General features: G+C 42.6%; 1 protein-coding gene across 1 annotated transcript in view; it reads left to right on the top strand.

The window, feature by feature from the left end:
* The window catches only part of CD80 (CD80 molecule), a 29,701-nt gene that overhangs the window by 863 nt on the left and 5,541 nt on the right, over window positions 1-23,297 (top strand). The window contains 3 exon segments of the mRNA XM_066346916.1: window positions 3,593-3,689; window positions 4,536-4,699; window positions 13,432-13,749. Coding sequence (XP_066203013.1) covers window positions 3,593-3,689; window positions 4,536-4,699; window positions 13,432-13,749 — 579 coding nt within the window.

Genomic DNA, 23,297 nt, shown 5'->3' with positions numbered 1-23,297 from the left:
GAAGAAGTTTCCATGTCCATGTAATAGTTGTTCCGGGATGTTTATGGCTCAGCCTCGAGCTGAGTTTAGTGGCAGGCTTAGCAACTTAGCCGCAGTTCTGAGAACTGAGACATCAGATATGTAGATGCCCCGCTTCCTAGATAGCCTCCTGACTCTATTTTAAGCCATGTTTATTCCATTTTATTTTTTCCATTATTATTAATGTTCTCTATACTTATCCAAAAGTTAGCTTTGCTATACTTATTCTTTCAGGCAGCAGTGACCCAGAGTTGGCCTGAGAGCTTTTCTATTCTGTTTTAAATTGAGATACAATTTACACGTAATGAAATGTATTCATTTGGTGTGTTCAGTGAGTTTTGATAATGTCTCTTGGAACTCTCCACCTGAGTGACGAAAGGCGAAAGCAGTTCTCCGTCGATTTCCAGCCGCATTTGGTCAAGAGTAGCCCCATGGGCATTAACTGCCTCCCCCACCGTATTTCCAGGCTGCATAGGCTCAAGTGCAGAACTTCCAAGGGGAGCCCAAGCCAAGGAAACAGAGAAGCCCCAGAGCCAATAGCAGACAGAAAGGTGCTGGCCCAGGCAAGGTATTATCAGGCTCTACCTGAACAAAACAGGTCGGCTGGAATGATATGGGTCAGCTGTTTACCCACAAAATGCTCCTGAATTCTACAGAGAAGACACAACAGTAGCAAGCTGGTTGAAAATGGGGTTCAGGGATGGATTATACCTTCCTCACTCCACTCCTTGTTCAATCTTTATGCTCCCCAAGGTGCGCTCAACCATGGTTGGGGATTAACTATCCCGCGTGGCTGCCAGGAACCCTGTCAGTGAAGATGGTGGGATAGAAAGGTGGGAGTGCAATTAAAAATGGCCATGTGAGGCCCTGGCTGGTTGGCTCAGCGGTAGAGCGTCAGCCGGGCTTGTGGAAGTCCCAGGTTCGATTCCCGATCAGGGCACACAGCAGAAGCGCCCATCTGCTTCTTCACCCTCCCCCCTCTCCTTTCTCTCTACCTCTCTCTTCCTCTCCTGCAGCCAAGGCTCCATTGGAGCAAAGTTGGCCCAGGTGCTGAGGATGGCTCCATGGCCTCTGCCTCAGGTGCTAGAATGGCTCCGGTTTTAATGGAGCAATGCCCCAGATGGGCAGAGCATCACCCTTTAGTGGGCATGCTGGATGGATCCCAGTTGGGCGCATGTGGGAATCTGTCTCTCTGCCTCCCCGCTTCTCACTTCAGAAAAATACAAAATATAAAAATTAAAAATGGCCATGTGAGCTGAGCACTCTACAGAAGTTGTCTGCTCCACATGAGGTGGAGAGCCCACTCCTGCAGTGGCATGACTGGAGCTAGGGAGGGATAACTCTGGATGTTAAAACAGAACTTTGGACCTGCAGAGAAAAAGGCAGCCCATAGAGCTCACGGAGTACCTACTGCCAAACAGTCAAAAGAGCAGCCCACCCCTCCAACTATTCTTTTCTCTTCCCCAGGCTGCCTATTGCTCTCTTCAAGACAGATGTGGCCCATATAATATACACACGATATATTACAGAACTGTACACCTAAAACCTATATAATTTTATTAATCAATGTCGCCCCGATAAATTCAATAAAAAAGAATCACCCCACACAAAGAGATATACTCAATAAGTGACAACACCATTAAAAAGAAAAGTTGTGACTGCTTTTGAAAAGAGTTTTGCTGTTTCTCTAAAAAACATAAAATTGAGTTACCTTATGTTTATGACACAATTTTACCCATAAACGTATACACAAAGTAATTTAAAACATCCACCAGAACAAACAAAAATCTTCTAAGAGTCAATATTCCTAGAAGCATTGTTTGGTTTTTTTAAAATATTTTTTATTTATTCATTTTAAAGAGGAGAGAGAGAGAGACAGACAGAAAGGAGGAGCAGGAAGCGTCAACTCCCATATGTGCCTTGACCAGGCAAGCCCAGGGTTTTGAACCGGCAACCTCAGTGTTTCCAGGTCAACACTTTATCCACTGCGCCACCACAGGTCAGGCCCTAGAAGCATTGTTTTATAACCAAAAAGTATGTCTAAAGAATTCTCTTCAATAAAACACTACTATTCAGCCATTAAGAGGAGTCAAGTTACACCTGACCAGGCGGTGGCACAGTGAATAGAGCTTTAGACTGGGATGCAGAAGACTCAGGTTTGAAACCCGAGCTCCCCAGCTTGAGCGCGGGCTCATCTGGTTTGAGCAAGGCTCACCAGCTTGAGCCCAAGGTCACTGGTTTGAGCAAGGGGTCCCTCGGTCTGCTGTAGCCCTTGGTAAGGGCACATATGAGAAAGCAATCAATGAACAACTAAAGTGCTGCAATGAAGAATGGATACTTCTCATCTCTCTCCCTTCCTGTCTGTCTGTCCCTATCTGTCTCTCTCTCTGTCACACACACACACACACACACACACACACACACACACACAAAATGGAATCAAGTTACAAGTTACAAAATGGATGAACCTTGAAAACAGTGTTATTGAAAGTAGGTGTTGGTCAAATAAGTTTGTAAAATATGATTTTTATGTTTGCTTCCTTATAGTTTGCATCAGGGGCTAGGCTGTGGCAGGTGTATGTGGTCTGTGAAATTGTAAATTACCTTCCTGCTTGGGAAGGGCCATTGTTTTGCTGTTTGCTGGAGAAGTTTTCGGCGCCAGAAAGGTTTGAAAATGAGAGAAGAAGAAGAGGCAGAAACAAGCCATGTTTGCAGAGTGAGAGAAGAGAGAATGTAGAGTGCTGAGAGAGAAGCCATGTTGGCAGGGAAAGAGAAGGTGTGCAGATGGGAAACCAGAGCTGAGGGGCTTTGCAAGCTCCAAGACTGCTGGGGCCTTTGATTCTAGGAGAAACCTGAGAAGATTCTTCTGGTTGTGGAACCAGAGAATGTGTCAGTGGCTTTGGGAGCCCTGAATGTTTGCTCATTGGCCGGTGCGAGACTTTAATAAAGGAATGGCTCACCATTTTTTGGCTCCACTGTTTTTTTACCATCTGCCCGAATCCAATGAGAACCTGCACGTGAATGGCTATGATGGCCACATCTACTGGCCCTACAGTAGGTAAACAAAAGATGCCACCTATTGTATGATTTCATTTGTACGAAATGCCCAGAACAGAGACATACATAGAGAAAGTGTTTCCCCTCGAGTGCTGGCGGGAAGTGCTAGAGGGTATGGGATTTTGTTTGAAGGTGATGAAAATGTTCTGGAGCTAGTGCTGATGGTTTTACAAAATTGTGAATATACAAGCAGTCACTTTAATTATACATCATGAAGGGCTCAATTTTGTAGCATGTACTTATATATAAATCAAATGAAAAAAATATAACATTTTTACATCAAATTCAGGAAACTTTTATAATTTTTTTAACTAGTGTCATCACAATCAATTCAATAGAAAGGGGGAAAACAGTGTGTGGTTTGCCCTGGCCACACCCTTTAAGAAACTGACTGGGTTGGGGAGCTTCCTCAAATCGCATCTCCCATCTCATATCCTCTGCTCTGACTTAATTATTCCAAGTGAAGAACTCTCGACTACGGGGACGTTGAAAAGGGGAATGCCATCTCCCATTTAAGGTAAGACTGAGCAATTTGTCAGTATTTTGGCAGCAGCCAGAAAAGAACAAGAGCTGAGCTCTCACACAAGAGAAAAAAAGAAACTGTTCTTCAGCAAGTAAGTACCTTGACTATTATCTTAATATGGGATAGTTTGTTAAGTCCCTTTTCTTTTCATGTCCCGATAGATTTTTCTGTTGATTTATTCGTTGTGAAGATGCATTTAAGAACTGAAACCAGAGGCAGATTTAATGACCGGCGTGCCGGGCGCGCGCCCTGGACCCTGACTTCTGAAGGGATCCACAAAACCCCAACTTTATACTTTTTTCTAATGTAAGGGGCCCAATATTTTCTTCTGTGCCCGGGGCCTCAACCAACCTTAATCTGCCTCCAATTGAGACTCTTATTTTTCTATGTTAATTGTTAGGAAAGAAGTAGTTTTAAACTTAAGTGCTGCCTTGGACAAGATACAAGCTCACTGGTGATCTGTGTCTCTCGATATGGTCTGAAAAGGAGCTGAACTTTCATGGGTAATTGGTTGGCCAGTATAGTGTTCTGTATTTCTAACCAAGTCTTGATCATCTTTATTGAGCAGAGAGCCGTTCAACAGGCGAGTTGTGGTCAGTTCTTGGAACACGTACAAGGCAGGATCACTTCCCGAAATCCCACCCAGCCTTTGCTATGAACTCTCCACCATGCCCTGGTTTATGGGTCACTCAGATTAGGGTCTCCGGCTTATTTTAGGCAGGCAACTAGGGACAACTCACCGTGGGCTGACCTTCCTGCTTGGGTGACTTTTCTTTTTCAGGTTGTCGAAATAAATCCACAACCTTTTGTAGTCCAGAGTTTGGAGACCTAAGTGAACCACCAGCCTTTCCTCCGAGTATTTTGCAGCTGAACCCTCTGTGTGGGACAACTGAACTATCTTCCTATCTTCCGTCCCGGACTGGGGCATACTTCGAAGGAGCCTAGTTCTACCTTGGAGAGAAATTGTTTGCTTTCGTTTTCCATCTTAAGCAGCAGAAGCTATGGGTCAAAAACTACAGTTGAAAATCCCACCACCCAAGCACTTATGCTTCAAGCTGTTTCAGCTTTTGCTGCTGGCTGTTCATTTTCAGTTCGATTCAGGTAAGCAGTTTATGGTTGAGTCCGCTGTCTCAGGGCTTAGAGAAAGGAGATGATGTCTCTCAGTGCTGTCCCCTGCTGTGCTCCTGCATTGACTGATCTTTCCAGTATGAGGGGCAAAGAAAGTAGTTGAGGCATATAAATCTTCTTAATGTTAAATTTTTTCCTCTTTTTTTTTTTTTTTTTTTTTACAGAGACAGAGAGTCAGAGAGAGGGATAGACAGGGACAGACAGACAGGAACAGAGAGATGAGAAGCATCAATCACTAGTTTTTTGTTGTGCGTTGCGACACTTTAGTTGTTCATTGACTGCTTTCTCATATGTGCCTTGACTGCGGGCCTTCAGCAGACCGAGTAACCCCTTGCTCGAGCCAGTGACCTTGGGTCCAAGCTGGTGAGCTTTGCTCAAACTAGATGAGCCCGTGCTCAAGCTGGCGACCCTGGGGTCTCGAACCTGGGTCCTCCCCATCCCAGTCTGACGCTCTATCCACTGCACCACTGTCTGGTCAGGCAAATTTTTTCTTAATTGTTAGTTTTAGGCTTTAGGCGTTGATGCCCTTTGTGAACACTGGCATCTGACATTAAGTGGTATCACATTTTGCACAAAATTATATTTTCAGTTATTTTTAACTTACTATGTAGGTACTTCATGTGTGTTCTGCAAAGAATATTTTGACTTCTGGAGGCTTTGTTTCAGCTCAGGTGCTGGATTTAGGGGACTTTGGGGGAAAGTGAGGCTCCATCTAGCAATTGGGTGGTTCTGACTTTATTTTAAAAGCCAAAACAAAATATTTGCTTTCTGCTGAGCATGATACTATCTGGCCTCCCCAAAATAAAGAGAAGGCTTTGGCTCCACCACAGTTTGCCAGTCTATGAAGAGCTGAATATCAAAAGTCCTTGTGTTAAGAGCTGCTTACTTACTACATGACTATGCTGTGGGCATTGTATGTGTAAAGAGCGAGGGACAGAGGCCGAGGGAAGGGAAGAAGAGTTAGGGTATCCAGATTTTCTTGACTATTTTGTACATATTTGACAGTTATATTACATTTCCAACAGTTACAGTTTTCTTCTAGGAAGTTGGGAAAACAATCCCAAATTGAGTCTTCTGGAGAGTCTAAATAAGTTTCAAAATACTTAGAATGAAATTTAAACAGGCTTCCTAGGTATGTGAGTGTGTGTTTGTGTCTGTGTGTGTGTGACAGAGAGAAACAATAAAAGAAAAGAGAAAATGTAAAAAGAATGTTAATAAATTTAATAAAATTAAAAATATATGAACAATTATACCAGAAAATTAGTCATAGGTAAATGGAAGTCATAGGTAAAAGTCATAGGTAAATAGCTTGCTTTGAGCTAAAGAAAGATATTTAAGAAAGCTCCTTGTTCTGTAGCAGCGACTTTCCATCATTTTCGTCTCACGGCACACAGAAGTGAATTACTAAAATTCTGCCACTCACCAAAAAATGTATTCTATTTTCTGCTGATCTGACAGAAAAATAATAGGTATAATTTTGGTTGACTCGCACCAAACAGCTTGTTACGTTGGCTGTTGTCATTTGTTTACTTGACAATCTAAGAGAAAAAAGGTCAGTGCCCCTGACTAAATAATCAGGTGTAGCATGTATTAAAAATTCTTGCAGCACATCGGTTGAAAATCACTGTTTCGTAGCTCCATCCAGATTTCATTCTTGCTCCTCTGGGTCACAAACGAACCCATGAGCTTCTTATCTCTGAGCACTTACCATATTTGCCTTAAAAATTGAGCCTGGAACTCCTGCCCTCAATGAGATTTGTGTATGTTGGTTGGATAAGGCACAAGCAAGTGAGGAGTAGTGAAATGCCTGGTTTTCACTGTAGGGAAAGGGTTACCGGGGTGGGCTAGGGTAGCTGGGCAGGCTTTCTGTTGGAGAACGAGTGATTATGCAAGAATTCTAGGTAGGTCAACAATAAAGACAAAGACACAAAGGTAAAGATGACTCTGGCTCATGTGTTCATTCTCTTGTTTAATCATATATTCATTCAACAAACATTGAGCATCTCCTAAGTACAAGACACTTTTCTCAGTCTTGGGAACAAGTTATGAACAAAATTGGAATTGATTTTTGCTTTCATGGAATTTATTGTCATTAGGAAGAAAACGAAAATTAATTAAATAATCAGTCAATAGAAAGTATGACCAACAAACGTTGTCTTTTCCTGCCAGAGGGGAGAGTGGCGAGAGTGAACTAGAGAACATGTGAGAGAAACCAAGGAGCCGGGAGGGTAGGACAGGAACAAGAGTTCATAAGGACTTAAGGGCCACAGCCAGGAATCTGAATACTATCTGGAGAGCCGTGTGAACCATTAAAGGAATTCAGGCAGGGAAGAGACATGGTATATACCAGTGTTTTCAACCTTTTTACCCTTGGGGACCAGTGAAAATAGAAGGATTATTTAGGGAACTGCTAAGGCAGAAATCATTTTGAGCTTACGTGAATTTGACTAAGATCACTGGGTCTATAATCTTTGTACATCAGGGCGGTTAACTCTTTCACAGAGTGGCACAAAATTTCTCATGGAGACCAAATCAACAGTTGAAAAACACTGGCTTATACCAGTGCAATTCACACTTTCATTTTACATACCAGTCACCTGGGGACCTTGTTAAAATGCAGTTTCTAGCACAGGGACTGACGTATAGAGGCTGTCTGTTGTGGTGGGAATTTCCAAAATGCCCAGAAGTTTTTTGGTTCCTCTTGTCAATCTGGTTCTTTCTCAACCTGGACACCTGGTAAGGGGGCCTCACATAGTGTGTTCCTGACCTTTAGAGATACTGACACTTTTTTAGAAGTCTGGACAAAGCTTCATTAAGAACCATCATTGAAGTGAGCTCGTTTTCACTGATGTCACATCATGGCAGAGTGAGATTTCTTTGTTTCTCCCTTTAAATTTACAATAAGTCAGACAACAATAACTCAACAAAGAATCTGCTCAACACACAAACTTTTTGAGACATCCACGCAGTTGAAGGTGGGTGTATTGGAATGAGTAGGGGAGGCAGGATGGGAGGGAAGGACAAGGACAGTGGCCAAAGACACAGTTTGGAACTGACTGGTTCCTGTGAGTACAGTGGTGGTGGAGAAACCAGGCTGCAGCCCTCCCACTACAGCCCGGAGCAGAAGAGGGGCAGAAGGCAGTAGCCTTCCCTGAGAGGATGGCTCCCTACCCCTTCCCATGGCAGCAGAGCTCAGTAGAGGTGGCTAGAATGCTTCAACAACACAGCAGTGCTGGCAGTTGTTACTGACAGGGAGGCAGAGCTGTGAAGTCACAGACGCGCCTCTCTGCCACACCCATCACCCCAGACACTGCAGAGGTAGTGGAGACAGCTGCAGCGACACGGTGGGGCCAGCTGCCATTAATAATGAGGGGCAGTGCTGGGGGCTAACCAAACTGGTTCTCCACCATGGTGGTGGTACCACTTAACCAAGATGAGCAGGTCACAGAGGGGACACCCACCATTCCAGTGGTTCTGTGACATTTTCCTCTACTTAAGCAACACCTTGGGTCAGAGAAAATAAAAACGTGCTATAGCACCATCTACTGGAAAACAAAAGAAAGTAACCGACCCATCAACCTACTGAATTAAGAGCAAAACATAAATGACAGAATGGCAGATACCAGTGGGAGGGGGTGTGGGAATGGCAGTTACCAGTAAGAAGGGGAGTGGGGAGAGGATGATGAGGGTAAAGGGGATAAAATGTATGGTGACAGAGGAGGCTAGATTTTGAGTAGTGAGCACACACTCGAGTATCCAGATGTCATATTATAAAGTTGTACACCTGACATTTATATAATGTTCTTAACCAATGTCACCCCCAAAATTTAATTTTTAAAAAATTAGCTCACTTTCAGTTAAGATTCTCTTTCTTCAACCTCTCAAAATCAGTTAGAAATTCTGGATTCTTATTGAGTGAGAACAAACAGATCATAGGGAAAGATCCTATTATTTAAAATCCCGGTTGAATGAGCTTCTTTCTTTCTTTCTTTCTTTCTTTCTTTCTTTCTTTCTTTCTTTCTTTCTTTCTTTCTCTTTCTCTCTCTCTCCTCCCTCTCTCCCTTCCTCCCTCCCTCTCTTTCTCTTTCTTTCTTTCTTTCTTTCTCTTTCTTTCTTTCTTTCTTTCTTGCTTGCTTGCTTTATTTCTCTTTCTTTTCTTTTCTTTTTTCCTTTTTTCTTTTCTTTTCTTTTCCAAGTAAGAGGAGGGAAGATAGTGAGACATCTCCCACATGTACCCCGACCAGGATCCACCCAGCAACTCCTCTCTGGGGCCAGTGCTCTGCCCATCTAGGCCAAGTTCACAACCAAGCTATTTATAGAACCTGAGGTGGAGGCTCCATGGAGCCACCCTCAGCACCCTGGACCAATGTGCTCTAACCAATCGAGTCATGGTTGTGAGAGGAGAAGAGAGAGAGATGGGGGGGGAGGGGGGGAGAAGCAGATGGTCACCTCTCCTATGTGCTCTGACCGGGAATCAACCCTGGGACATCCACATGCCAGGCCAATGCTCTACCACTGAGCCAACCGGCCGGGACCCACTGCTTTTTTTTCATAGTGTCTGTCTGACCCATAGCAAGATGCACAGCAAGTCCCATGTGTCTGACACAATCCCTGGATGAGATGGAAGTGATCAGGAGGCAAGAGTTGGAATGAGAGGCAGGGAAGAGAAAAAAAAGAAGACATGTACACTATGTCTTACAGAAGACGTACTATGTTGTAGGGACTTTTTTACTGATGTCACTTAATTTTACAATAATCCTAAAAGGTAGGTATCCCCTTTTTTACAGATCGGGCAACATTAATCAGCAAGTGGTTGAGATGGGACTAGAACCCAACTCAATAAGAATCTAAAATACACAGTACCTATTTTTTATTAATTAATTAATTTAGAAAATTAAATTTAACAGGGTGACATTGGTTAATCAGATTACATAGATGTAGAGAAAAAAATCTCCACATCATTTGGACAGTCGATTATGCTGTATACCCATCACCCAAAGTCAAATCATCTTCTGTCACCCTATATTTTGTTTCTCTTTAAGCCCCTCCCCTTCCCTCCACCCCCTCCCTCTCCTTTTTTCCCCTCCCCCTGGTAACTACTGCACTTTTATCTATGTCCATGAGTCTCATTTTTGTGTCCCACCTATGTATGGAATCATATAGTTCTTAGCTTTTTCTGAGTTATTTATTTCACTCAGTATGATGTTATCAAGGTCCATCCATGATGTCGTAAATGATACTATGTCATCATTTCTTATGGCTGAATGATATGCCATTGTATATATATGTATCACATCTTCTTTATCCAATCATCTATTGAAGGGCATTTTGGCTGTTTCCATGTCTTGGCCACTGTGAACAATGCTGCGATGAACATGGGGCTACATGTGTCTTTACATACCCATGTTTTCAAGTTTGGGGGCTATATACCCAGTAGAGGGATTGCTGGATCATATGGTAGTTATATTCTTAATTTTTTGAGGACCCACCATACTTTCTTCCACACTGGTTGCACTACTTTACATTCCCACCAACAGTGGATTAGGGTTCCTTTTTCTCCACAGCCTCTCCAACACTTGCTATTACCTGTCTTGTTAATAATAGCTAATCTAACAAGTGTGAGGTGGTATCTCATTGTAGTTTTGATTTGCATTTCTCTAATAACTAGTGAAGATAAGCATTTTTTCATATATCTGTTGGTCATTTGTATTTCTTCTTGGGAGAAGTGTCTGTTCTTGTCCTCTTCTCATTTTTTTTTATTGGATTGTTTGCTTGTTTGTTGCTGAGTTTTGTGAGTTCTTTATATATTTTGGATATTAGCCCCTTATCAGAGCTGTTGTTTGAAAATACCATCTCCCATTTAGTTGGCTATTTGTTTTGTTGACGTTTCTTTTGCGTGCAGAAGCTTCTTAGTTTGATGTAGTTCCATTCATTTATCTTTGCCTTTACTTCCTTTGCCTTTGGGGTCAAATTCATAAAATATTTTTTATGGCCAAGGTCTATGAATTAGGTACCTATGTTTTCTTCTATGTAATTTATTAATTCAGATCTTATATTTAGGTCTTTGATCCATTTTTAATTAATTTTTGTGCGAGGAGAAAAACTGTAGTCGTTTCAGTCTTTTGCATGAAGCTTTCCAATTTTCCCAGCACCATTTATTGAAGAGGCTTTCTTTTCTCCATTGTGTATTTTTGACTCCTTTGTCAAAGACGATCTGACCATATGTATGTAGTTATATTTCTGGGCTCTCTATTCTGTTCTATTGGTCTGTGTGTCTATTTTTCTGCCAGTACCATACTGTTTTGATTATCGTGGCTCTTTAGTATAGTTTGAAGTCAGGTCTTGTAATGCCTTCAGCTTCATTTTTTTTCCTTATGATTACTTTGATTTTTTGAGGTTTTTTATGGTTCCATATAAACCTGATGATTTTTTGTTCCATTTCTTTAAAACATGACATTGGAATTTTGATGAGAATTAAATTTGTATATTGCTTTGGGTACGTAATACTTCTTAAAGAGAGTTCAGGATATTTAGTTATTATTTGTTCCGCTCAAGCATATCTTTTCATTTCTTCTCCTTTTTTAAGCTATATTCCTTAAATCTGGGACTGGCAATGTTCATCACAATTGCCAAAAGTGGTATCTTAGGTTATTATGAGTTTCCTCACAGCGCTATGAAAATGCCCACTGTCACAGAGCTCTATTCCAAAATGCTGAGGGAGGCCTGAAGAAGGCCTGGCAAGATGGAGAGGTGCTAGTGTCCATGATCCTGCTGTCCGAGAAGAGAGAGGGCCTGGGAAGCAATCCCTAAACGTGAGCCTTTCCTAGGGCTCTGCTGGGTCTGGGTGATACTAGGTGGAGAAGATGCAGCAAGGCGGCCTGGTAGGGGAGGGAGTTGTGAAAGAGCTTTGGGCTTAGGGGAACTCTGCACAGAACAGGAAAACTGATGTCTTCTGGATGAAAAAACAGAAAATATAGCCTGAGAAGGGATTGTAGTGCTATTGACAAGTGCTCAAGAGCTAAGAAAAGAGATGGAGTTGGGATGCTGAAATGTTGGTATTTCTGGTATGTACTAATGGGAAAGTGGGAAGAATGCTTTAAATGGTGGTAGAGCAACTGTTGCATGGATTTCAGTTGGCCAAGAGAGAGAAAAACAGGATAGAAATCCATTAGGCTGGCTGAAACAGTCCAGAAGTGTTAACAAGGCCTTGTCTGGTGGGGATGAGGGGAGTCGTTTCAGTCTGAAGTCATGGGGTCAGCCCAGGCCTGGAAGGAAATGGAGTCTGTTTTTCAAAACAGAAGTGCTCAGTGGTGGGGCCTGGATGGGGTGCCAGTTGTGTTGGCTTACGTACCCTAGATCTGGGTCCTGAAATTGAGGACCCCAGTAAATAAGGAAGGTGGCATGAAAATCTGGGGCCAGAAAATGTAAAACTGGGGCTGTTTCCTTTCCAGGACCTAGTTTCCTTTTCTGTAAAATAAGACCATCTGTAAAAATGAATGATCACAGAAATCCCTTCAAGATCTCATCATGTTTCTTTTTTTTTTTTTTTTCATTTTTCTGAAGCTGGAAACAGGGAGAGACAGTCAGACAGACTCCCGCATGCGCCCGACCGAGATCCATCCGGCACGCCCACCAGGGGGCGACGCTCTGCCCACCAGGGGGCGATGCTCTGCCCATCCTGGGCGTTGCCATGTTGCGACCAGAGCCACTCTAGTGCCTGAGGCAGAGGCCACAGAGCCATCCCCAGTGCCCGGGCCATCTTTGCTCCAATGGATCCTTGGCTGCGGGAGGGGAAGAGAGAGACAGAGAGGAAAGCGCGGCGGAGGGGTGGAGAAGCAAATGGGCGCTTCTCCTGTGTGCCCTGGCCGGGAATCGAACCCGGGTCCTCCGCACACTAGGCCGATGCTGTACCGCTGAGCCAACCGGCCAGGGCAAGATCTCATGTTTCTTAACTATGACTCCCATATTCCTGTGAGGCTGAGTACATGTCTAACCCATGGCTGGAACTCCTATATTACACTTCCTTCTTCTTATAGGACTACTGGACCTTCGGTCTCACTGTCTATTGAGAGATAAATGGATAAAGAAAATGTGGTATGTGTGTGTGTGTGTGTGTGTGTGTATGTATGTGTATGAATATTATTCATCATGCTCATTATCTTATTATCCTTCCTTAAATAGGAAGGAAATTTTGGCACATACTAAAACATGGATGAAACTTGAGGACATGTGCCAAGTAAAACAAGCCAGTCACAGAAAGACAAATATTGCATGATTCTGCTTATATGTGGTATCTAAAGTAGTCAAATCCATAGGAACATAAAGTGGAGTGGTGGTTACCAGAGCTCAGGGAGGGGGGAAAGGGGTGTTAATATGTACAGAGTTCCACATTTACAACATGAAAAAGCTGTGATTTGTTTCACAAAATGTGAATATACTTAACACTACTGCACTGTACACTTAAAAATAATTAAGATGGTAAATTTTATGTTGTTTCTTTAACCACAATAAAACATGAAGAAAAAAGAGCCCTGGGAACAACAAAAAAAAAAACCCGAAAAACAAAATTAAACTGAATTCTTTGATTACGCTTAGTCACTAGATACAATGCACTGAGTTCTGTTACTGCCAACTCTGAATCCCTGCTTGTGCAGACATCTATATTTAATAAACATATCAAATCTTGTTCTATTTGCCCTCTTTAGGCATCACCCAGTTGACCAAGACAGTGAAAGATATAGCAGTACTACCCTGTAATTACAACATTTCCACTGAGGAACTGACAAACGTTCGCGTCTACTGGCAAAAAGGTCATGAGGTGGTACAGGCTGTCCTGCCTGGAAAAATGCAAGTGTCGCCCAAGTATAAGAACCGCACCATCATCGACGTCACCAATAACCTTTCCGTTGTGATCCTGGCTCTGCGTCTGTCCGACGCGGGCAAATACACCTGTGTCATTCAAAAGTATGAAAAAGGGTCTTTCAAAGTGGTACACTTGACTAACGTGTTCTTATTCATCAGAGGTCAGTGGAATTTTCTAATTTACTCTGTATTTTATTAAGCCTGCAGACTCTTTTTTTTTTTTTTTGTATTTTTCTGAAGCTGGAAACGGGGAAAGACAGTCAGACAGACTCCCGCATGCGCCCGACCGGGATCCACCCGGCATACCCACCAGGGGGCGATGCTCTGCCCCTCCGGGGCATCGCTCTGCCGACCCGAGCCACTCTAGCGCCTGGGGCAGAGGCCAAGGAGCCATCCCCAGCGCCCAGGCCATCTTTGCTCCAATGGAGCCTTGGCTGCGGGAGGGGAAGAAAGAGACAGAGAGGAAGGAGGGGGGGTGGAGAAGCAAATGGGCGCTTCTCCTATGTGCCCTGGCCGGGAATCGAACCCGGGTCCCCCGCACGCCAGGCTGATGCTCTACCGCTGAGCCAACTGGCCAGGGCAAGCCTGCAGACTCTTGGTGCCCATCAAGATATATACTCCTTTAGATATAGATGAAATTTTTCCCAAAGAGGGGTATATCACATTTTATTTCTTAGGATTAAATAAATTTCTATTTTTATAATAAACCCTAGTTGATTTCTCACGATGTGCTGGAAATAGCTTTTAGGGTGCATTTCTTGCACTTTGACAACCACAGTTTGTGACAGTTGTTCTGGGGCACTGTACTGACCTGAACGCCTTCTGAATCTTAAGGGGACACATCTGATTATTTGATATAGCTATACTATTAACTTCCCTTGATCCAGGGACATATGCTTGTGAAAGTATGTTGAAAGGCATAAGAGCAATGCAGATATACTTACTTTTCAAATTGTATTTGAATGTCTATTACTATGGCTATTGGACTACCATATTTATTGTGTATTTGAAGCTCTTACCTAACAGTCATTCCTACAAAGTTAAATATTAGAGAACTGAAAGCAGAATTTATGTCTGCCACAGGAAAAAAAAATTCATTCACGAATCCAAACCCTCTTTATACATCCACTGAGCAGTGTAAGCATTTTTTATCTTGGGTAGAAAGTGGCCTTGGCTTATTCACAGGTGATAGCACTAGAGGATACTAATGTAGCTGAGAAATACAAGCCTGGGCTACTTCCTCACACTTACAATTCAAACATATGTCTTTTTCTCCCTGGGTATTTGAGCCTTTAATGGAAACCAAACCTCTTAATAAAAGATCATTGTAATAACTATGTATGGTATCAGGGGGGTACTAGATTTATTGGGGGGATCACTTCATAAATTTTATAAATGTCTAATCACTATGGTGTACACCTGAAACGAATATAAATTTGAATGTTGTGTGTAATAAAAAAAATAAAAAAGGAAACAACAGAAAGATAATGATTAACCTTGATAATAGATAATGTAAGTGGATCCTTTGTAAATTCTTTGCTGCTCTCCCCTGCTTTAGTCTTTAGCGATGATCTATAGCATCCAGATCACACCTCATGTTTAGGAGGCAAGCCAAAGTGAAATGGAATGGTCTTAAACCTCACTTTGTGTATTTTGTACTCGTGGAGGGAGGAAATCACATGGAGGTGGGATCTGAGGGGTTCTAAGAAGCCCACGTCCTCCAAAATTCTGACCTGCATTGATTCCTGGAGTTCCTGCCATTATCGCCTCTCTGATTAGTTTCAGCACTTTTTCCCCTATAAGGCCCCTGTTAAAAATGAATATCTGTTACCTAAGAGAGGTGGTACCACAAACATATTAGTCCGTATCAGTTAATTTCATTAGTTACACATTCCCCTAACAGAATACCCAGAGAGTAGACTCGGTCCCGGTACATTTTGATAGGAAAGTGGCAGTGTTTCAGGGAGGACAGGGCCTCGCAGCATATTAGCAGTAGGAGAGCAAGGATAGCTGAAAAGGGGCAAGCTGAGAGTGCTGGGGCTTCAAAAAGGGAGGAGGTGGGGCACCCAAATCAGGTAAGGGGCAGCAAAAACGGAACTTGACCTGCTCAGTTTGACCCAGAACCAATTCTGATTTTTCCAATTGAGTCCATGAGAACAGTGTTTCTCAAATGAGAATATGCCTATGACACATTCTTGCTAAAATGCAGATTCAAATGCAGCAGGTCTCAAGGTGGATCTAAGATGCTACACTTCTTTTTTACCCCCCTTGCAAATTATTTATTAATTTTTAAAATTTATTGTGTTGCCATGGTTTCAAGTGTCCCACTCAATATAACACCCTCAAGCCCCCACATTTGCCCCCCATGCTACATGGAAAGTCTCTTTTCATTCCCATTTCACCCCCTTGCCCCCCACACCTACCTCCATCCCCCCTTTCCTCTGGGACTTGCTACCCTGTTTTCTGTATCTATGTGTTATATATATAAAACTTGGCTAATACCTTTGCTTTTTTTGTCCATTGAGTATGATGTTGGCTGTCAGGTTGTCATAGATGGCCTTTATTATGTTGAGGTGTGTTCCCTGTATTCCCACTTTGCTGAGAGTTTTGATTATAAATAAGTGTTGGATTTTATCAAATGCTTTTTCTGCATCTACTGATATGCTCGTGATTTTTATCCTTCATTTTGCTTATGTGATGAATCACGTTTATTGATTCACAAATATTGTAACAGCCTTGCCTCCCCATAATAAATCCCACTTGATCAGGATGTCTGATCTTTTTAATGTGTTGCTATATATGGTTTGCTAATATTTTGTTCAGGATTTTAGCATCTGTGTTCATTAGGATATTGGCCTATAGTTTCCTTTCTTCTACTTCCTCTGGACTTCATTTGTTCTTTTTCTAGTTTTTGTAGGTGCAGGGTTAGGTTGTTTACTTGAGAGTTTTCTTGCTTCTTGAGGTATGCCTGCAATGCTATGAACTTCCCTCTCGAAACTGCTTTCACTGTTTCCCATAGATTTGGGTTGCTGTATGTTTATTTTCATTTCTTTCAAGGAAATTTTTGATTTTTTCATTGATCTCATTGTTAACCCATTCATTATTTAATAACATGCTATTTATCCTCCAATTGTTTGAATGTTTTTCAGTTTTTCTGTTGTTGATTTCGTTTTATGCCATTGTGGTTAGAGAAGATGCTTGATAATTTCAATCTTTTTAAATTTACTGAGACTTGTTTTGTGTCCTATCATGTGGTCTATCCTAGAAAATGTACCATGAGCACTTGAAAAAAATATATATATTCTGCTGCTTTGGAGTGAAATGTTCTGAAGATATCAGTTAAATCCAGTTGATCCAGTGTGTCATTTAAGGCCTGTTTCTTTGTTGATTTTTTTCTCTGGAGGATCTATCCATTGATGTTAATGAGGTATTAAAATCCCTTACTATTATAGTATTGCTGTTGCTCTCACCCTTTATGTCTATCAAAGTCTGCTTTATATATTTAGGTGTTTCTAAATTGGGTACATAAATATTTACAATGATTATATCCTCTTGTCGGATAGCTTCCTATATCATTATGTAGTGACCTTATTTATCCTTTACTATAAAGCCTTTGTTTTAAAAGCTATTTTGTTTGATATAAGTATTGCTACCCCAGCTTTTTTTTTCATTTCCATCTGCATGAAATAGTTTTTCAAATCCTTTTTCTTTTAGTCTATGTGTATCTTGTTCTGAGGTGGGTCTCTTATAGATAGCATATGTACAGGTCTTGTTTCTTTATCTATGCAGCTACCCTATATCTTTTGACTAGAGCATTTAATCTATTTACATTTAAGGTTATTATTGATATGTACTTATTTATTGCCATTTTATTCTTTAAACCTATAATCCTCTTTCTCTTGATTTCTTTTTTATTTCCTTTTCTTTTCCTCTTTTTTTAAAAATTTTTTAAGTGAAAGGAGGGGCGATAATAAGATAGACTCCTGCATGCGCCCTGACCAGAATCCACCTGGCAACCCCATCAGGGGACCGATAATTGAGTGCCAAATTATTTTTAGCATCTGAGGCTGATGTGTTTCAATGGAGCTATCCTCAGTGCCCAGGGCCACACTCAAACCAACTGAGCCACTGGTTATGGGAGGAGAAGATGGAGAAAGGGGCAAGGGAGGGGAGAAGCAGATGGTCACTTCTCCTGTGTGCCCTGACCGGGAATCAAATCCAGGATGTCCATATGCCAGGCTGATGCTCTATCCACTGAGCCACAGGCCAGGGCCCATTTCCTCTTCTTATAGCAGGCCTTTTAACATTTCTTACAGTACTGGTTTGGTGGCAATGAACTCCTTGAGTCTTTTCTTTTTTGGAAAGCTCTTTTTTTTCTCCTTCAATTGTAAATGATAGCTTTGGCGGATAGAGTAGTCTAAATTGTAAGTTCTTGTTTTGCATCATTTTGAATATTTCCTACCAGTCCCTTCTGGCCTGAAGTGTTTCTGTTGAGAAGTCAGATGTCAACTTGATGGGGGCTCCTTTGTAAGTAATGAATTACTTTTTTCTTGAAGCTTTTAGTATTCTTTCTTTGTCTTTTAACTTTGACATTTTAGTTATAATGTGTCTTGTTGTGGGCCTCCTTGGGTTTCTTTAATGGGACTCTCTGTGCTTCTTGAACTTGTGTGACTTTTTCTTTCATCAGTTTAGGGATGTTTTTGGTTGTGATTTCTTCAAACAAGTTCTCTATCCCTTGTTCATTCTCTTCTCTTTCAGGAACTCCTATTAATGCAGATGTTGTTTCTCTTTATGTTGTCACAGAGGTCTCTTAGAGTTTCCTCAGTCTTTTTGAAGCCTCTTTTCTTTTTGCTACTCTGCTTCTGTGCTTTTGTTTATGTTGTCCTCTAAATCGCTGATTCGATCCTCTGCTTCATCCAGCCTGTAACTGATTCCTTCTAGTGCAGTCTGCATTTCAGATATTGTATTTGCCATTTCTGACTGGTTCTTTTTATGGTTTCAGTATCCTTTTCAATGCTTACTAAGGTCTTGCTCTGATCATTCATTCTTACTCTAAGATCCTCAGACATCCTAATAACCATTATTTTAAACTCTGCATCTGGTACTTTGGTTATTTCCATTTCATTTAGTTCTTTTTCTGAGGATTTCTCTTGGTGGTTCATTTGGGATGTATTTCTTTGTCTGTCTATTCTATCTGTGTATTAGGTAGCTCTGCTATGACTTTTAAATTTATTTTTGTGTCTTTATGAGGAAGATGGACTCAGTGGCACTAACCTCCAAGCCACCTGAGTTCCTTACTCTAAGAATGCTTCTTGAGGGTAATATTTATCCTCCTGTTGTAAGTATTGAAGGATGTTGGCCCTTTTATGGGTGGGGTTATTCCTTCCAGCTCTAAGGGTCAATCTTGATCATGTGCATTAGATGCTGTACAATGTCTGTCCTGTTGGGCGTATTTCTTCTCTGCAGTGTCTGGTGCCTTCTGGACTCCTCCTTTTGGTACGCTGCTTGTGTAGCTAGCTGAGTCTAGCATTGGTGCAGTCTGCCACCCATGACTGATTGTGTTGGTTCTGAGTCCTCTTGAGTTGGATTCAGCCATTATTTGTAACCTGCCATGCATGGACTACCTGTCTGGAGCTACTTCTCTGTTTGCTGTTTGTGTCTGCGTTTTCTGTGCCTGGGTGTGTATGGGAGGGGCCAATCTGTGTATAAGGATCAGCTGCCTCCTATTTAGAGCTGACAGCAGCTCCGTAGAGGGGCCCAAGTTCCTTAAGATCTGCCTCAACTTTTCAGCTGCTACACCTTTTGCAGCTGCTTGGCCTTCCTACAGCATTTTCTGTAGAAAGACTGTAGTGTGGACTCAGATTGCTTCACCCCACTAATCCTTCTACAGGTTGCAAGTTTCATGGGTTAGGGCAGCTGAGATAGTATGACAGCATTTGTGGGAACCTTACTCCAGAGTCTAATCCCTTAAACACTGCTAGATGCTCTAATTCTATTTCTCCCCATTGAGGTGAGCAGCAGGTTCAGATTGGGTGGGGCTGACAGTCCGCTCTGCAGAAGTTCTTCCAGTTGGAGAGCCCCTGACCTCAGGGAGGAAGACTGAGAGAGTCTTCCACTGGGGCTGACTGTGCTCCCCCAAGAAAATGACTAAGTCCCTCAACTGGTCCCAACAATAGGCTCCAGGGAACCTGCACCTTGAATGTCCATGCTCCAAACCTCTCTCCCTCCCCCCTGTGGAACCTAGTCCAGTGGGGCAGGATACCCAGGACCTGTTCAAGGTGTGCATGAGCTGCTGCACAGGTGCTGACCACAAAAGCCAAATACACCCCAGCTGGCCCCAGTGTCCAGTCCAAGAAGCCCTCCCTTTAGGCATGCTGCCAGCGAGGGTCATTGGGTCCCATTCCAATGCTCTCTGCAGCTGTCCCCTGGATGTGCCAGCCCTGGACCTCCCTGGAGGGAACCTGGTACAGACCAGAGCAGGACACTGTTCATGACTGGCCCTCAGCTACCTTCTTAGAGCTACAAGCAAACCATAGTTTGTGGCTGCCTCTGCTGGGCCCTGGGTACATGTGGAAATACCAAGCCACACACCTAGGCTGGCTTTTACCCTAGGCCTGGGGAAAGTCAGCAAAAGTTCCAACGTTCCCTGAGAACCGCCTCCTATTGCTTCTGCTGGCTGCTTGTTGGGCTCGGCCACTGAAAAAATCCTCTGGTAGAGTCTAGAGCCTGGGGCAATTCAGGGATTAGGAAAGCTGGTGGGTATGGCTCCCACCCCGCAGCCCCAGTTGTCAATCTGTACTAAATTTTTTATAGACCTCTGTAGGTTGTGGCCACTAGGAGTCTAGTGGGTGTGGCCTCTGAGACCCAGAGATTTGGTCTGCCCACAGTCTGGACAGTTTCTACTGAATCTCCTGGAAGGCAGAAGCACCATATTCTCAGAATATGCAGGGGAAAACTCCAGCCTTAACACTGAGGCGCCCCCTGCTTCCTGGCTTACTTCGCAGAATGGCTCAGTCTAGGGTGGGGCAAAGGAGATTCCCGAGGGTGGGGTAGTTGCTTTCCCCTAGGCTCATGCCACACAGAAGGGACTGCTCCACCCAAGAATGATGGTGACTGCAGTATTAGAGAATGACTTAGCACAGGGGTCCTAGGGGCCATCCCCCAGTGTCTCCCTGAACCACCAACTTCATACTCTCTTCACGCAACTCTAGTCCTCTTAGCTCTGGGTAAGTGGCGGTGAACAAGTTTCTGCATGGGCCCTTTAAGATAGAGACTGCATAATGCCCTAGCTGGTTGGCTCAGTGGTAGAGCGTTGGCCCAGCATGCAGATATCCTGGGTTCAATTCTGGGTCAGGGCACACAGGAGAAGTGCCCACCTACTTCTCTACCCTTCCCCCTCTCCTTCCTCTCTGTCTCTCTCTTCCGCTCCCACAGCCAAGGCTCCATTGGAGCAAAGTTGGCCCGGGCGCTGGGGATGGCTCCATGGCCTCTGCCTCAGGTGCTAGAAAGGCTCTGGTTGCAACAGAGCAATGCCCCAGATGGGCAGAGCATTGTCCCCTAGAGGGCTTGCTGTGTGGATCCCAGTCTGGCGCATGCGGGAGTCTGTCCCTCTGCCTCCCTGCTTCTCACTTCAGAAAAAAAAAAAAAAAGATCCTATGTCTCTGAGAGTTCTAGTCTCTTTCTTGCAGATAGAAACCTCGTCTCTTATCACCACCAAGTGCTGTGTGGGCTCTTCTTCTAGGCTCTGGGGCTCTAGGCTGGGGCACCCGACCTGGGGCTTAGGACCCACACCTCTCAGGGCAAACCTCTCCGCAGTGAGGGTCCCTCCAGAACCTCCTTTTCTGCTTGCTCCTGGGAGTGGGGCTGCCCTGTTCACATCTCCACCCTTCCTACCAGTCTTGATGTGGCTTTTGTGACTCCTAGGTTATAGACTCCTCTTCATTCAGTCCAAAGTTGGTTTTTCAAGATGATTGTTCTTAAATTTAGTTATAATCCAATTTGGTCCTGGGAGGTAGCAGCTGGAAAGTCTACCTACTCTGTCACCATTTTGGAATCCTGAAATGCTACACTGCTAACAAGCTTCCAGGTGATGCTTGCATGGCTGCTGAGGACCCCAGTTTAAGAAGTAGGAAATTAGTCCTTCAGTTGGCTAGGGTGACCAACTGTCCCATTTTGTTCAGCACTGAAGGGTTTCCTCAGACACAGGTGTTTAGTGCCAAAACTGGCAAAATCACAGGTTAACAAGGGTGTTGATTTCTCTACATTTGCCTAAAATTGAAAAATAATATAATATCAGCACAGCAGTATATGAAAGACTCCATTAAGCAGTACATTTGAGGAACTAGTTACACTAGTTAACAGATTAGCCAGGTTAATGGACTTTTACCTTTTAAAACATGTGCACAACTAATAAGATATTTTTACCCTACCCATTAAAGAATGATGAAAACTTGGGTTACTTGATTAAAATAAGATACAGAGGAGTAATTCTTTGATGGCTCAGAGTTTTGCGAGGCTTTAGGAGCTGTTATTCCAAACAGATCACCTTATAGCAGGAATAGGAGACAGCTGAGGCTGTTCCAAGCCGAGCCAGACTTTGAAAAGATTATTTTTAATATAATCCCTGGTATTAGGGGCATCCTTGTGGTTTCTCAGAAAAGCAAAGGGCAGAAACAAACAGGAATTATAATTTAGGATATGAGTTTATTGGATTTGTTATTCTAAGTTATAACGTATGACATGCTGATATTATAAGAAACAAAGGAAATATTTTTTTCTTAAGCTTTTTTAAAATCTTTTTTTTATACAGTTTATACACAATAGTATATATTATATTAGTTTCAGGTGTAAACCCAGTGATTAGACATTATATAACTTAATAAGTGATCATCCTGATAAGTCTGGTACCCATTTGATACCATACATAGTTATTAGAATGTTGTTGACTATTTTCCCTGTGCTGTACTTTACATCCCCATGACTATTCTGTAACAACCAACTTACTACATTTCTGAACCCCATCACCTTTTTGACCCATTCTCCACCCCGTCCTATCTGGCAACGGTCAAAATGTTCTCTGTATCTCTGAGTTTGTTTTGGTTCTGCATGTTCATTTATTTTGTTTTTAGATTCAGTCATTGATAGATATGTATTTATTGCCATTTTATTGCTCATATTTTTATCTTTATTTTTTCTTTTTCTTAAGACCTTTTTTTCATATAATACTGGTTTAGTGGTGATGAACTCTTTTAGCTTTTCTTGTCTGGGAGGCTCTTTATACGTCCTCTGATTCTAAAGAATAACTTTGCTGGGTAGAGTAATCTTCATTGGAGGCTCTTGCTATTCATCGCTTTGAATATTTCTTGCACTCTCTTCTGGCCTGCAAAGTTTCTGTTGAGAAATCAGCTGAAAGTCTTATGGGAGCTTCCTTGCTGCTTGTAAGAGTCTGCCTTTGTCTTTAACCTTTTTCATTTTAATTACGATGTATCTTCACGTGGGCCTCTTTGAGATCATCTTATTTGGTAGTTTCTGTGCTCCCGGACTTGTATGTCTATTTTCTTCATTGGATTAGGGAAGTTTTCTGTCATTATTATTTCAAATAGGTTTTCAATTTCTTGCTCCCTTCTCTTTCTGGCACCCCCATGATGAAAATGTTGGTGTGCCTGAAGTTGTCCAAGAGGCTCCTTACACTATCTTTGTATCCCCTTTT

This window comes from Saccopteryx leptura, chromosome 8 (genome assembly GCF_036850995.1).
Source record: "Saccopteryx leptura isolate mSacLep1 chromosome 8, mSacLep1_pri_phased_curated, whole genome shotgun sequence".
Lineage (NCBI taxonomy): Eukaryota > Metazoa > Chordata > Mammalia > Chiroptera > Emballonuridae > Saccopteryx > Saccopteryx leptura.
Note: the sequence above shows the minus strand (reverse complement) of the source record. Positions and strands in the feature narration are given on the sequence as shown.